Source organism: Dendrobates tinctorius, unplaced genomic scaffold (assembly GCF_039654945.1).
Source record: "Dendrobates tinctorius isolate UK_male_01 unplaced genomic scaffold, ASM3965494v1 ptg000394l, whole genome shotgun sequence".
Classification (NCBI taxonomy): Eukaryota; Metazoa; Chordata; class Amphibia; order Anura; family Dendrobatidae; genus Dendrobates; species Dendrobates tinctorius.
In genome coordinates, this window is record NW_027362060.1 from 1330535 (window position 1) to 1346804 (window position 16270).

A 16270-nucleotide genomic window follows, 5' to 3' on the forward strand; every position below is an offset into this window, starting at 1 on the left:
AGCATTAGAAATGGGACCCATTATATATGGAGCATTATTTGGGCCCATAAGACACTGGAGAATCATCCATGGGGCCCATCATATACTGGAGCATTCTAAATGGGGCAGTTCAGACACTGGAGCATCATCCATGAGGCCCATCATATACTGGAGCATTCCAAATGGGGGACATCAGACACTGGAGCAGCATTTACGGGGCCCATTATACATTGGAGCATTATACATGGGGCCCATTATATATGGAGCATTATTTGGGCCCATAAGACACTGAAGCATCATCAATGGGGCCCATCATATACTGGAGCATTCTAAATGGGGCAGATCAGACACTGGAGCAGCATCTATGGAGCCCATTATACACTAGAGCATTATACATGGGGCCCATTATATATGGAGCATTATTTGGGCACATTACACAGGAGCATGATCCATGGGGACCATCATATACTGTAGCATTATGTGGAGCTCATCATATACTGTATGGAACATTATGTGGGACCAATTATTCTGTATGGAGAAATATATGGGCCTCAATATTCTGTATGGCGCACTATGTGGTGGCCATAATACTGTATGGAGTAATATACTGTCCGGTTTTTGAGCTATTGTAGAATTTAAAATAGATATCACTCATGTCTTGTAAGAGGTGAAGGAGGCCTTATCCTTCAGTATATCAATATTTTGAACCCCCATATGGTCCCATCCTTTCAACCCCTATAAACAAAGTATATCACTCCTTTCACTTCCTATATTCACCCCCATCCAATAGTATATATCTTCTCTCAGACCCCTATATAGATGTTCATCCTGCAGTATATACACTGAGAGACCCCTATACACAGCCCCACCCTGTAGTATGTCACTCATTTTAGCCCCTATATAAAGACCCATCCTGGAGTATATTACTCCTTCATCCCCTTTATATAAAGCACCATACTGCAGTATATTGCTTTCAGCCCCATATACACAGCCCCATCCTGCAATATACCAGGAGCAGATACACTCTAGGCACAACCCAGACTAGAGCTATGCTGGCAGGAAGCAAGCTGAACTGCGCATGATCGACCAGGAGCACTGGAGCTACAGCAGGATGGTTCCATCAGCAACTGGAGGGTACAGCGAGTCTTTATTGGCATTCTTTGCGGTGATTTGTGATAAATGGGGCAACTTTGAAACAAAGTTATTTTAGCACAAATTAATAAATATATGTTTACACAATCTAAGACTACTTTATGATTAACTGTTTAACGTAAGCTCAGGCAAGCTTCACTTAAGTGGCTTACAGTTGGTTTCTGCAGTCATGTGAACCATAATGACATTGTGGAATATTTCCAAAAGTAAGTGCATACATTTTTTGGCGCTTGTAAGGGATTTTTCGGGTTATCTTATGTTTATGTAAATGGAGATTGCTATTTTGCTTGAACTACTTGTACATTGTTTTCTTTTTGTTTGTTGTTTTTTTTTACCTCTCAAAACTTCTTTGAATGTATGTTTCATATATATCTAAATTTATGTATTTAAAAAAATAACTAATTGATGTTTGTATATTCATAATGTAGGTCCCCCAAAGGATATAACTTTGATATGGCAAGATAAAGACATGGTGATTCAATCTGCAGATGTTCAGTACATAATTAACATTAGTAGAGATTGCTTTAAAGTTGTTATGCAGCTGAAAACCAACAAAGAAATGAAATGGCAGGTCAGTAGTGGTTTTCATATTCTTGATAAAAAAACAATATAAAGAAGATTGTCCAATCTAGTTACACACATCTGTATTATTAGGGTTTTTGAAACCCTGTCTTTTATGTTCATCATTGCTGTAGATTAGAGTTGAGCGACTTTTGGTTTTTTAGGGTCGCGTTTCGTTTCGTGAAACCCGACTTTTCCAAAAGTCGGGTCGAGCAAGATCGTCCGATTATAGGGAAAAGTCGGGGTCGTCCCGAAACACGAAACCCAATGTAAGTCAATGGGGAATAAAAGTCGGCAGTGAGAGGAGGACAGGAAACACACCTACAGTGCCCATTTGAATGCCAAAAGCATCAATTCTTCTTACTTAAGCTTGTCAACCTTAATTAACTTCATAATACAAGTTACGCACTGAAAAATGGGGGTTATTTGGCTAAAGTTGTGGGGGGGGGAGGGCTGGCTGCAGGTTTTCATGTGCCCTGGGCGAAAGAGCGCCCCTTTAACACATACCACAACTCATCATGCTCCGATACGGCAGATAAATAGCGGTATAGTACAATGAAAAATACCTCACTTTTTACATCTCATGACGAGGCCCATCTATTTCTCCATACAGAATCATTGGTCCCATATAATGTTTGAAACAGTATATGATGAGCTCCACATAATGCTACAGTATATGTTGGTCCCCATGGATGAAACTCCACTGTCTTATGGGCCCAAATAATGCTCCAAACATAATGGGCCCCATTTCTAATGCTCTAGTGTATAATGGGCCCTGTAAATGCTGCTCCAGTGTCTGATGTCCACCTTTGGAATGTTCCAGTGTATGGTGGGCCCCATCTATCATTCTCCAGAGTATAGTGCTCCCCAAAAATTGCTGTCCCAACATTGAAAACAATCAAATAAGTCTCCTCGCTAGGGAATCCCTGTACTTGTCTGGACAGGTGCTGTAGCTTGCTTAACAGCTCGCCAGCCGTTCTCACGCCCAGTATGGATTGCACGTGATTGCACAAAGGTTAGAAAGGGTACCGTATCCCTGGATAACATGTATGGATAGCGTACACATTCAAAATATATGTCTCAGGAGGCAGGCTCAGACGGTGTCAGGCCCAGTATGGATTGCACATGATTGCACAAAGGTTAGAAAGGGTACCGTATCCCTGGATAACATGTATGGATAGCGTACACATTCAAAATATATGTCTCAGGAGGCAGGCTCAGATGGTGTCAGGCCCAGTATGGATTGCACGTGATTGCACAAAGGTTAGAAAGGGTACCGTATCCCTGGATAACATGTATGGATAGCGTACACATTCAAAATATATGTCTATACAGCATGAGGCAGGCTCAGACGGTGTTAGGCCCAGTATGGATTGCACGTGATTGCACAAAGGTTAGAAAGGGTACCGTATCCCCGGATAACATGTATGGATAGCGTACACATTCAAAATATATGTCTATACAGCATGAGGCAGGCTCAGACGGTGTTAGGCCCAGTATGGATTGCACGTGATTGCACAAAGGTTAGAAAGGGTACCGTATCCCTGGATAACATGTATGGATAGCGTACACATTCAAAATATATGTCTATACAGCATGAGGCAGGCTCAGACGGTGTTAGGCCCAGTATGGATTGCACGTGATTGCACAAAGGTTAGAAAGGGTACCGTATCCCTGGATAACATGTATGGATAGCGTACACATTCAAAATATATGTCTATACAGCATGAGGCAGGCTCAGACGGTGTTAGGCCCAGTATGGATTGCACGTGATTGCACAAAGGTTAGAAAGGGTACCGTATCCCCGGATAACATGTATGGATAGCGTACACATTCAAAATATATGTCTCAGGAGGCAGGCTCAGACGGTGTCAGGCACAGTATGGATTTGACGGCCCAGATTACACAGCGGAGGAGCAGGGAGAGGTAAAGATTGCAAATGCTAGGGCCCTGCCCAAGCAAGGGGGGCCCACTCATGGGCGTCGGTACTGGCACTGGGCCCCTCATAGTACAGCGGTGTGTCTGACGGCGGGTGTGCACCACCACCGTCAGAGACACTTGATTGCACTATGAGGGACCCTGTGCCAGTGCCCGCGCCCAATAGTCGGCCTACCCACCTGTCCAGGGCAACGGCACTCGCACGGTGTCGTGCGGTAGGTGGTGACCCCGGCCATGGGGGGGGAGGCAGCACAGTTAGGGAGTTTTAGAAAGTGGCATATGTTGATGTTGGACATTCAGCTGATGCAAAAGGCGAAATAGGTGAAGTACCAGGAAGAGGTGGACCAAAGCAAGCCATTTTTCTGTCACCCTATGTGTCATCAGGGGAAGGTGGGACAAAATCCTTGGAAACCCATGCGTGGTTCATTTTAATGAAGGTTAGATCATCCACATTTTGGGTTGACAGACGGGTCCTTTTTTCTGTCAGGATTGATCCAGCTGCACTGAAGACTCTTTCCGATAGCACACTTGCAGCTGGGCAAGCGAGCTCCTGTAAGGCATATTGGGCCAATTCAGGCCAGGTGTCCAGTTTAGCGGCCCAATAGTCAAAGGGGAATGACCTGTGTGGGAGAACATCGATATGGGAGGAAAAGTAGTTTGTAACCATAGTTGACAACTGCTGTCTCCTGTCACTTTCCATCGATGCAGTATTACCAGTTGTGTGAGCGGTATTTGAAAAATCAGTCCACAACATTGTCATGAAACCCCTGTCTCCAACGCCACTTCTGCTGTGTGCACCACGAACACCTCTGCCAAGCTGCCCCCGGCCCGTACGGCTCGTGTGAGAACCATCACCGCTGCTGTGTGCTGGGAATGCCTCAAGCAACCGATTTACCAGAGTTGCTTGTTTATTAGCCAATATTAGGTCAAGGTTCTCCTGTGGCATGATGTTTTGTAATTTGCCTTTATAGCGTGGATCCAGGATGCTGGCCAACCAGTAGTCGTCATCGTTCATCATTTTGGCAATGCGGGGGTCCCTTTTTAGGATCCGCAAGGCATAATCTGACATGTGGGCCAATGTTCCCGGTGTCAATGATGCACTGCGAGTGCTGGGTGGAGGAGCACTTTCTGGCAAATCCACATCCCTCCAGTCACGCACAAACCCTGTACCAGACCTTGCCACGCCAACATTTTCACTTTGCCCCACGAGATGCATCCTCCTCCCCTAAGTAATCATCCCCATCATCCTCCTCCTCTTCTTCCTCCACCTCTTCCAGGAGAGGTCCCTGAGCAGACAATGGCTGAATGTCATCAAGGATTCCCTCCTCCTCTTCCTCCTCATCAACATTGGCTGCAGACGCCTGCTCCTTAAGGTGCGTCAAAGTTTGCATGAGCAGACGCATAAGTGGGATGCTCATGCTTAGGATGGCGTCGTCTGCGCTTACCAGCCGTGTGCATTCCTCAAAACACTGAAGGACTTTACAAAGGTCTTTCAGCTTCGACCACTGCACGCCTGTCAACTCCATGTCTGCTCTCAAAGTGCCTGGCCGTGTATCCTCCCACAAATGCATTATGGCCTGCCTCTGCTCGCACAGCCGCTCCACCATGTGCAGGGTGGAGTTCCACCTTGTTGCAATGTCGATAATGAGGCGGTGGTTGGGAAGGTGGAGCAATCGCTGCAGCTTCTGCATACGAACGGAGTGTACAGGTGACCTGCGGATGTGCGCGCACAGTCTTCGCACCTTCTGGAGCAGGGCTGTTAACTCCGGATAATTTTTGAGGAAGCACTGCACCACCAGGTTCAAGGTGTGAGCCAAGCAAGGTATGTGGCTGAGTTTTGAAAGGGCTATGGCTGCCACAAAATTACGGCCGTTATCACTAACTACCTTGCCTGCCTCAAGATGTACACTGCCCAGCCATGACTCAGTTTGTCGCTTCAAGTACTCGGCCAGCACCTCGGCGGTGTGTCTGTCGCCCAAACACATCATCTGCAACACAGCCTGCTGACGCTTTCCACTAGCTGCTCGATAGGGGGACACATCGTGTGCAACAGTGGCAGCTGCAGATGGAGTGCTCGTACGACTGCGCTCTGTGGACGAGCTTTCGCTTCTGGAGGAGGAGGAGGAGGAGGGTCGAACGCCTACAGCCAACTGTTTCCTATACCGTGGGCTAGGCAGCACTGTCCCACCACCGCTGTCCCCTGTGGACCCTGCATCCACCACATTAACCCAGTGCGCAGTGAAGGACACGTAACGGCCCTGGCCATGCCGACTGAACCATGCATCAGTTGTGAGGTGCACCTTTCCGCTCACTGACTGCTTGAGTGCATGGACAATGCGGTCTTTCACATGATGGTGGAGGGCTGGGATGGCTTTGCGAGAGAAGAAGTGGCGACTGGGTAGGTCATAGCGTGGTACTGCATAGGCCATGAGTTCGCGGAAAGCTGTGCTTTCCACCAACCGAAAGGGCATCATCTCAAACGAGATTAGTTTGGCAATGTGGGCGTTCAAACCCAGTGTACGTGGATGAGAGACTGAGTACTTTCTTGACCTACTCATAGTGTCTGGGAGGGTGAGCTGGACTTGAGAGCTGCATATGGTGGAAGTAGCGGTGGACAGGGCGGACTGAGAGAGGGTTGATGATGGTGATTGAGTTGGTGTTCTTTCTGATGGCCTAGAATCAGTCTTTCGTTGATATAACAGTGGGATTCCCTGACTGCTGTGGTCTTGCAATGACACCTCAACATTTGCTGCTGTGCTAACCGGTGGGCTTACAGTGGGGGAAACAATGTAGCGTTGCTGACTACCTTCGTTGTGATCAGTTGCACATGTGGCACTTGAGGTTTGGTGTTGTGTCCACGCTTGCAAGTGCATGCTGGTTAAATGTCTAAGCATGCAACTGGTATTCAAATTTTTCAGATTTTTCCCTCGGCTAAAGGTCTTTGCGCACTTCTTACAGATAACCTTGGCCTGATCATGAGGATTTTGTTCAAAAAAGTGCCACACTGCACTCTTCCTACTTTGGCAGACATTTTGCGGCCTAGCACGCTGTGATCTTTTGACCCTCTGGACAAGCTGTCCAGCAACTCTTTTGATGTTTGGAACCTGTCTTTGGAGTGCTCCGGGCCTGCCAGATAACAGCTGTTGTGATGTCGATGTCTGCTGTGGATGCTCCTCATCTGAGCTATTGGAAGCAGCACCCTCTTCCCCCAATGGATGCCAATCTGGGTCAACAACTGGGTCATCCATCACCTCCTCTTCTATGTCATGTGCACCTTTCTCTGTGTCACCGTGTATGGTGGTATAGTGTGCGGGAAGGGGCACCTGAGTCTCATCAGGGTCAAAATCTGGCTCTGTACACTGCAAGGACAATGTAGTGCTCTGAGTGAATGTACCAGCAGAATCATCCATCAGCGGCTGTGCATCAGTGCACTCCATGTCAGATTCATCTTGGCCTGGGTAATTCACCATTTCACTTGATAATCCAGGCATGGTATGTGAAAACAGCTCCATGGAGTAATCAGTAGTATGGCCTGCGTCATCCTTCAATCTTGGTTGGGGTGAAGGACACAAGGAAAGGTGTGGTTCATGAACATGAGCCTCCAATGACGACTCAGTGCTTTTACTTTTTACAACTGAAGAAGAGGAGGCGATAGAGCTGGAGGCTGAGTCAGCAATGTAAGACAAAACTTTTTCCTGATGCTCTGCCTTTAAAAGCGGTTTGCCAACTCCTAGAAAACTAAGCGTTCGAGGCCTTATGTAGCCAGACGATGACGCAGGGTCAGCACCTCCTGCATTCGGTCCTATTTTGCTCTTGCCACTACCATCAGATCCACCACCAACACCATCATTACCAGCTGCCAACCCCCCGCCCAATTCCACGGCCTCTTCCACCAGCCTTCCTCATTTTTGGTAGAAATGTAGACAAAATCCAACAAACTATATAGTAATGTAAAACAAGGTACAAGGTGTCTATAGGACAGGGGAGATTTAGAATTTCTGCACACACTTGTGGACAGTGGAGACTTTTGGATTGTGTGAGGCCCACTGATATCTGAGCGCTATGTGACACGCTCGATGGCACAGCTGCCTGTGACCAAAGTGACGAGAGGATAATGGAGATTTTGAATCTCTGCGCACACTTTTGGACACTGGACACTTGTGGATTGTGTGAGGCCCACTGATATCTGAGCGCTATGTGACAGGCTCGATGGCACAGCTGCCTGTGACCAAAGTGACGAGAGGATAATGGAGATTTTGAATCTCTGCGCACACTTTTGGACACTGGACACTTGTGGATTGTGTGAGGCCCACTGATATCTGAGCGCTATGTGACAGGCTCGATGGCACAGCTGCCTGTGACAAAAGTGACGAGAGGATAATGGAGATTTTGAATCTCTGCGCACACTTTTGGACACTGGACACTTGTGGATTGTGTGCGGCCCACTGATATCTGAGCGCTATGTGACACGCTCGCTGGCACAGCTGCCTGTGACCAAAGTGACGAGAGGATAATGGAGATTTTGAATCTCTGCGCACACTTTTGGACACTGGACACTTGTGGATTGTGTGAGGCCCACTGATATCTGAGCGCTATGTGACACGCTCGATGGCACAGCTGCCTGTGACCAAATTGACGAGAGGATAATGGAGATTTTGAATCTCTGCGCACACTTTTGGACACTGGACACTTGTGGATTGTGTGAGGCCCACTGATATCTGAGCGCTATGTGACACCCTCGATGGCACAGCTGCCTGTGACCAAAGTGACGAGAGGATAATGGAGATTTTGAATCTCTGCGCACACTTTTGGACACTGGACACTTGTGGATTGTGTGAGGCCCACTGATATCTGAGCGCTATGTGACACGCTCGATGGCACAGCTGTGACAAAAGTGACTAGAGGATAAGGGAGATTGGATTGCTTTTAAAAAAGCAGTTTGCGGAGCAGTGGGTAAACAGCAATGCCAGCATGTCAGGAAGCCTTAAAAGGCAGCCCAACAACCAACACCACTGATACACCACAATATAGCCTCCCCTTGCACTGCACACACAGTGACTTGTGTGTTGTGCAGGCCAAATCGCTAGCAGCAGAAGCAGTTTTTTTGTCTTCTTCCCTGCCTAACGCTCTCCCTACAGAATCAGCAGCAACCTCTCCCTATACTAAGATCGGCAGAAGTAAGATGGCGGTCGGCGTGCACGCCCTTTTATACCCCCTGTGACGCCCACCAAAGCAAGCCAATCACTTGCATGCCCTTCTGAAAGATGGTGGTGACCCGTGCCTAGGTCATCACGTTGCCCACAGTGTCCGTGGATCCTGATTGGCTGAAAAAGAGCACAAAACAAACTTTTGAAACGCGACTTTGGCGCGTAAGTCGCCGACCTCGTGGCCGACCTCATCCTAGGGTCGGGTTTCGTTTCATGAAACCCGACTTTGCCAAAAGTCGGCGACTTTTGAATTTTTTCGACCCGTTTCGCTCAACTCTACTGTAGATGCTTCTGGCATCTCAGAACTAACTAGGCAATATTTTAGAGGAAGTTGAACTTTTGGTGAGAGACATGACTATAATCATCATCATCATCATTGGATTTACTCTGTGATACTATTACATCTTATTACACTATCATAAAGTCACATTTTGCTAATAAAGGGGGCTCCAGTTATATCGGCTAATTTCGTGGTCTTTTGTAATTTAATTGTAATTTAAAATTCAGTATGCTCATCCTTTATTATCATATCATTACATATTTTGGGTGATGTCTCATGAAAACAACCTTTACCCATATTCTGTATTATGGGAGAGGGGTGGTCTTATAATAGGTAGTGAGTATAATAGGTAGTGAGTGTTCAAAGTGGATGGGGCAGAGCTACAATATGAGACTCTTAAAAATATTGTAGATAATTCCTTTAAGCTGGCTTTGCACATCAGATATTCAAAGCCAAAGTACATATAAGTGAAATTGTGTGTGCATGAGGTGCTTGGTACGTGAGGAAATATTGCTATCTGCTGGTGGGACTAAGCCAGGCAGAACCAATGATTACTGGAACAATTGCGAGTTCTTGTGTGGGACCTGGTCAGGTGCCTTGCATGACAGAGTTCCTGGATGTAAAAGCCTTGCACCCAAAATTGCAGGGGGCTTTGATGCAAAGAGAGAGTAAGGTGCAGACGTGCACAGGAGAAGATGCTGTAGCCAGAGTGACAGGCCACAGCAGGAACCTTGTGCCCGCAGGGTGCTGGCAGCTTGCAGACTGTATCCAGACTACACCAAATCAGATATAGAGCCTCAACTACGCCAGTCAAGACCCGGGGGCCTGATCTACCCTGGTCAAGATTCAGACTGTGCTGGTAAATGCCCAAATTCCAGACTTTCAAGTTATTGTACACTGTCGATGCCAGTCAAGATCCAGAACCCAGCCCTTTTCTCCCCAGATCTGGGAGACAAAAGTCGTCGGTCAAGCATTGAATACCCCTGGGGAAACCCCGAACAAAAGTGGACATCTGCTGTTACAGAAAGATGTCACAAGTGAGCTGGGCTGTCACTTCCAGCAATAACGTCCGGTACAGGGGTCGGCCTGGCTTAGGACAACTGTTGGGGTGGAGACCGGTTGGTGTATGGTCTGCTGCATGTATGTAACCCTCAAGCATCTGTGTATGCATAATGGACATGAGATTTCAAGAAATCCCATCCACTATAAGGGCAGCTGGCCACTGCGGGTTTGACACAGCATAAATATACAGCATCATACCTGCAGCAACTCTGGATCGTGGGCACATCCCCTTATATTTACTCTTCAGCAATACGATCCTGCATAACAATCAGTGCTAATGGTGATGCCAACTAAGGGTGTGGGATAACTTGTCATCTCTCTGTTGCTCCCGACATGACTACCAGAATGTTTACAAAGCTTGGCAGAACTACAGTAGAAGCTTCATAGGAACAGCAGAGGATTTAACGAGTATAAGTTATTTCATTATTTTAATGTACCGTACTTCCTGCTTTGTGGTCATTTTACAAAAAAGTACCATAACCTATTTAAGCAGAAAATATACAGTCCCTTATGATTTGGCATGCATACAAGGTTGAAATGCATATACTCGTAATTATATCTCTTTTTTTGTCTTTACTTTTTTTTACCTTTATCTTATCCTTTTATCTAAAATGGGGCAACTCTGTGGTTTTCCTTTATAGCAGCCTTTGTTTTATAATCTGAATACTAGATATTAGATCAGCAACTTATACACTTCCCTGCAGCTGGTTGTTCTTACTAAACATAGAAAAATCACTGATGACAATATCACTTTTGCATCAGTATTGTTTCAGTGCTCAGCGGTGCCACATGGTGCTATCTACAGAGATTTACAAAACTTAGTGTCAGAGATTGCAGTCATGTCCATAGTGACCAATTAGATGAAAGCTGTCAATTCTAGTCCACATTGCAACATCAGCTGGCAAAAATAATATAAGGAAATGAAATTTTTGAGGATTAACATTTGGTTGCTATAATATACATAACACAAAGAAATAGGTTCATTTAGAGTATATAATGAGTATGACCACATAGGACAGCAAAGAACATTAGGGAATTTAATTTAAACAGTGGTTTCAAAATCTGTATATTTGTTATGTGTGTTTTGCAAGAGATTTGCAGCGGTTTTCTATGAATGTACTACAAAGTATGAAGTCTATGGTGAAAACTGAGGCAATTTGGATTTACAGTCAGTACCACATTTCAAGTCATGATATTTTCCTGTGGTATAGTCATGAGAATTATTAAAATGATGTGCTAAAATGTCATAAAGCAAATCCACTATGTTGTGAATGCCTTAACCCCTTAAACACATTGGATTTTTCCATCTTTGTGTTTTTGATTTTTGCTCCACTTTTTCTCAGAGCCATAAGTTTTTCATTTTTCCGTCATTATGGTAACTTTAGGGCTCATTTTTTGCGAGACGAGTTGTACTTTTGAACAACACCATTGATTTTACCATATAGTGTCCTGGAAAACGGGGAAAAAAATGCAAAGTGCCGTGAAATTTAAAAAAAAAGTGAAATTCCACAAGCGTTTTTTTTTTTTTTACCATGTTCACTAAATGCTAAGACTGACCTGCCATTATGATTCTTCATGTCATTACAAGTTTGTAGATACCAAACATGTATAGGTTCTTTTTTATTTAAGTGGTAAAAAGAAATCCAAAGTTTAAAAAAATAAATAAATAAAACGTGCTATTTTCCAAGACCCGTAGCATCTCCATTTTTGGGATGTGGGGCTGGATGAGGGCTTATTTTTTGGGTGCCGAGCTGATGTTTTTATTGATACCCTTTTATAGGCGTTGGGTTCCTGGCGCTGCACAGCAGGAATCCCGAGCCTTGTCTTCGGCGGCCTCCCATTCCTCTCCAGCTGTAGAGGAGGCTGCTCAGCAGACTCGTCGATCCCGGCGCTCTGCTCAGACCAGCACTGTGGGTATGGTTGCTGCTGCCACCTCTGGTTCCGCTATAGCAACGCATGTGGGTCAGCAGCGAGCTACTCCAGGGACTAAGTCCTCCTTTCGGTCCACTGAGCATGCCCGTGGGATGATCTCTCATTGGAGAACGGAGGTCACATGCTCAGGTCCTTCTCCAGCTCGGATTGCACCATCATGAAGGTCTCGGAAGGACGCCGCCATAAAAGGTTCACATGGCTGCTCAGCCATGCGCTAGTATAGACTCATTACGTTATTGGTACAGTATGTGTGATGATAGATGCATGAATCTGGTGAATGACTCATTATATTACCCCCCTCCTTTGATACGTATGTGTTAGGGTATCTGAGTCAGCGCCAACGGGTGGCTATCTTTCTGCCACTGTGCTCATAGCATTGTCACACACTAGTGTCTGGTGGTGTCATCCTGTACAAGGCACTGCCGTATCGTGCCAAGTCAGCACCCGCCAGTGCAGCGCCATGCGCAAGTTGTGCTCTGTTTAGCCCAACCTTGGGCGATTAGTGGTGCATGCCAGCGAGGCACTGTGCACACTTGCGCGTCTCACTCTCACCGCAATTGCGGCGCCGAGCGCTGCTGATCCAGAGGGATCCTTTCCCTTGTCTCTGGGGCAGGGTCTTGTGACCGTATAGCAGCGTTCCCCCAGTCGAGTCCTGTGAGGTTAACAGGCTCTGGCTTTACTTACAGCGGCTCTGTGAAGTAACAGAGCTTGCTCCTATATGCACCGGGTCAGTGGTTACCCGCCGGTGTTCAGATAGAACTCCGCCATTACCTAGCAGCAGAATACCATCTCTGCACGGTGGACCCCAGGCTGTGAATGCACCTCATTGTCATTTTATTATTTGGTGCGTTCCACCAGCCTAACATTATACTAGCACCAGGGTCTGGCTAGTAATGGCGGATGAACAGTCACGGCAGCGGTACATCCAGCAGCTCTAGGGCAGGCTGGCGGCTCACGAGTGCTCAGCCTCAGCTGTGGATGTTACCGCAGTCGCTGTTCAGGCAGCCACGGAGGCTGTCTCTCCTGTGTCCCCTGCCATCCCTGCCCCTACTTCGTCCCATCTCCCATTGCCCGAAAAGTTCTGGGGCGATAGTGCATCTTGTAGGAGATTCATCAGCCAATGTACCATACAGCTAGAGCTGCTGGCTCCACGATTCTCCTCCGAGCGGGCTAAAGTGGGATTTGTTATTTCCCTCCTGTCGGGCATGACTCTGGAGTGGGCCACACCACTGTGTGTTATGAATGAGTCACCGAGGAGGAAAAAACAAAAAGCAAGCTAAGCCCAGAAAACCGGAGAGGTTGGTAACTAGCAGATTGCAGACCCCTGATCCCATCCACACAACTAGAAGTAGCCGTGGAGCGTGCCTACGGTGGTCCTAGACGCCTCGTCACGGCCGGAGAACTAAATAAGCCTAAATAAAGAAAGGGAAAATCTAAACTGCCCCAGAGCAGACCCCAAAGCAATAGACAGCCCCCAACATGTATTGTCGGTGAAACAAGATGAAAACATAAACACAGATAGAAAGATAGGCTGAGCAAACGATGGCGCCCTCACTAACTAGAAAGGACAGGAAACAAAAGCTGCTGTCTGCAATCACGCAAAAAACCCTGCCAAAAAATGTCCAACACATCTGATAGAAAAAGGCCCTGAAGTTGCTAGACTTCAAAACCCTATATCAGCACTCAGGTATATTCTGAAGACAGAGCAAAAGAGATCTACTGATCAGAGGCAAAATGAGGATTCAGCCCAGTCCCAGCCAGGGCTGGCTGAACACAAAAACTAAGTAAACCAGACAAAAACTCATATAAACAATAGCAGAGAAAACTTAGCTTTAAGAAGGCAGGATCCAAACTGGAAACCAGAAGCCACAGTCAGGAGAAATCACCAGCAAGAAACTAGGGAGTCGGCTGCCTTAAATCCAATCAGAAATTCCTGATGTCCAATCACAGTCCTCTTCCTCAGGTGGACGGTCTCTGCCATTTAGATCAGCTTCATTACCTCCCTTCACCAACAGAGGGAGTCCAGATAGAGAACTCACTAATCCTCTGTCAGCACAGCCAGCTCCATAACCCTCACCAGAAGCCAGAGGTAAACCCGAAAATGAGCTCACAACAGCTGTGGGAGCGTGGTGATCATGTGGCGCAGTGCCTCGCAGTCCTTGGGCACTCTGAAGCAGGTCTTCTTGGGACCGTGAGTCACTCATGATACAGCACTCCAGCTGCTGGCATTATCGCAGGGCTCGTCTCTGGTCAGCCATTATGCCATCCACTTCCGGATGCTGGCTTCTGAACTGGAGTGGTCAGATAAGACCCTCATTCTGGTGTTCTGGAGAGGTCTGGCTGCCCATGTAAAAGACGCTCTGGCCACCAGGGAGATACCCGCCACACTGGAGGAGCTTATCACCATCTCCACCCGCATAGACCTTTGTTTTTCGGAGCGAAGTTTGTAGCGGTCCCAGTGTAGGCAGAGGTTTAGGTTGGTGTCCAGTTTTGTTAAACCTGTGTAACTTCCCGATCAGGAGTCCGAGCTCCAAGAGACCATGGGGGATTCTCGTGCGGGATCCAGGTTGCAGTCCGCACGAGTACCTGTGGTCTGTCACAGTTGCCAGAAGTCTGGTCACCCAGCCAACAGGTGCCCACAGCGGCAGGGAAAACGCTCACGTCTAGTGGCCATAGGAGGCGGCTCACTAGAATCTGAGGCGTTTTCCTCCAAGTTGTCCTTTAAGGGGACACTTGAGTTTGGTTCTTCCACTCTGGTGGTGGAGGTTTGAGTGGATTCCGGAGTGGAGGGCAATTTTATGTCATCTGCCTTTGCTCAACGGCATGCAATACCACTGGTTGTGATATCTAAGCCAGTCACTGTCAGAGTAGTGAATGGCGCGACTCTGCCTTCACGGAATACCCACCAGACCACTCCATTGATATTCTCTGTGTCTCCATCTCATCAAGAGATTATATCCCTCCTCGTCATGCCCGAGGGTAACATAGTAACATAGTTTTGAAGGCTGAAGGAAGACCTTATGTCCATCTAGTTCAGCCTATTTTTAGTGCAGCTGTTCTGCATTATTTATCCTGGGGAAGGTAAAAAACCCACAGAGTAGAAGCCAATTTTCTCCATAGGGAAAAAAAATTCCTTCCCCTAAGCTGGGTCAACCATCTACCTATAATATTCTGTTATTTGTAACCTACTATACTGTTACTCACAAGAAAAGCATCCATTCCTTTCTTAAATTCATTCAGTGAGTTGGCCATCACCACTTCCTCAGGAAGAGAATTCCAGAGCCTCACTGCTCTTACCGTGAAGAGCCCTCTTCTATGCTGGTGCAGAAATTGTTTTTCCTCCAAACGAAGAGAATGCCCCCTTGTTCTTGTCACAGTCCTTGGTACAAACAGTTCATTGGAGAGATCTCTGTATTGACCTCTGATATACTTGTACATATATATTAAGTCTCCCCTAAGTCTTCTCTTTTCTAGAGTAAATAGACCTAATTTTGATAACCTGTCTGGGTATTGTAGTGAACCAACTCCATTTATCATTTTAGTAGCCCGCCTTTGAACCCTTTCAAGTTCAGTAATGTCTTTCTTGAGCACCGGCGTCCAAAATTGCACACAATACTCCAAGTGTGGTCTGACGAGTGATTTGTACAGAGGGAGAATTATGTTTTCATCTCGTGTCCCCAGACCTCTTCTAATGCATCCCATGACCCTATTTGCTTTGGTGGCAGCTACCTGACACTGGGCACTCCAATTTAGCTTCTTATTGACTAAGATGCCTAAGTCTTTTTCCATGTCTGATTTCCCCAGAAGTTTCCCATTTAGTAAGTAATTATAGCATCTGTTTCTCCTTCCCATGTGCATAACCTTACACTTATCTGTGTTAAACCTCATTTGCCATTTTTCAGCCCAATTCTCCAATTTACTCAAATCTGTCTGTAGTTGCAAACTGTCCTCCTTTGTGTTAACTACCTTACATAGTTTTATATCATCTGCAAATACTGAAATTTTACTGTGTAAGCCATCCACTAGATCATTAATAAATATATTAAATAGTAGGGGGCCCAATACAGAACCCTGTGATACCCCACTAGTAACCCTGGCCCAATCTGAGTATTCACCATTAATAACCACTCTTTGTTTTCTATCACTAAGTCAGCTACCT

General features: G+C 46.4%; 1 protein-coding gene across 1 annotated transcript in view; it reads left to right on the top strand.

Moving 5' to 3' along the window:
- Nucleotides 1–1312: 1312 nt before the first annotated feature.
- Nucleotides 1313–16270, top strand: part of LOC141076177 (cytokine receptor-like factor 2) — a 145824-nt gene continuing 130866 nt past the window's right edge. Inside the window, exons 1-2 of the mRNA XM_073563523.1 lie at nucleotides 1313–1337; nucleotides 1560–1702. Of these exons, the coding sequence (XP_073419624.1) occupies nucleotides 1313–1337; nucleotides 1560–1702 (168 nt within the window). The remainder of the gene's footprint in view (nucleotides 1338–1559; nucleotides 1703–16270) is intronic.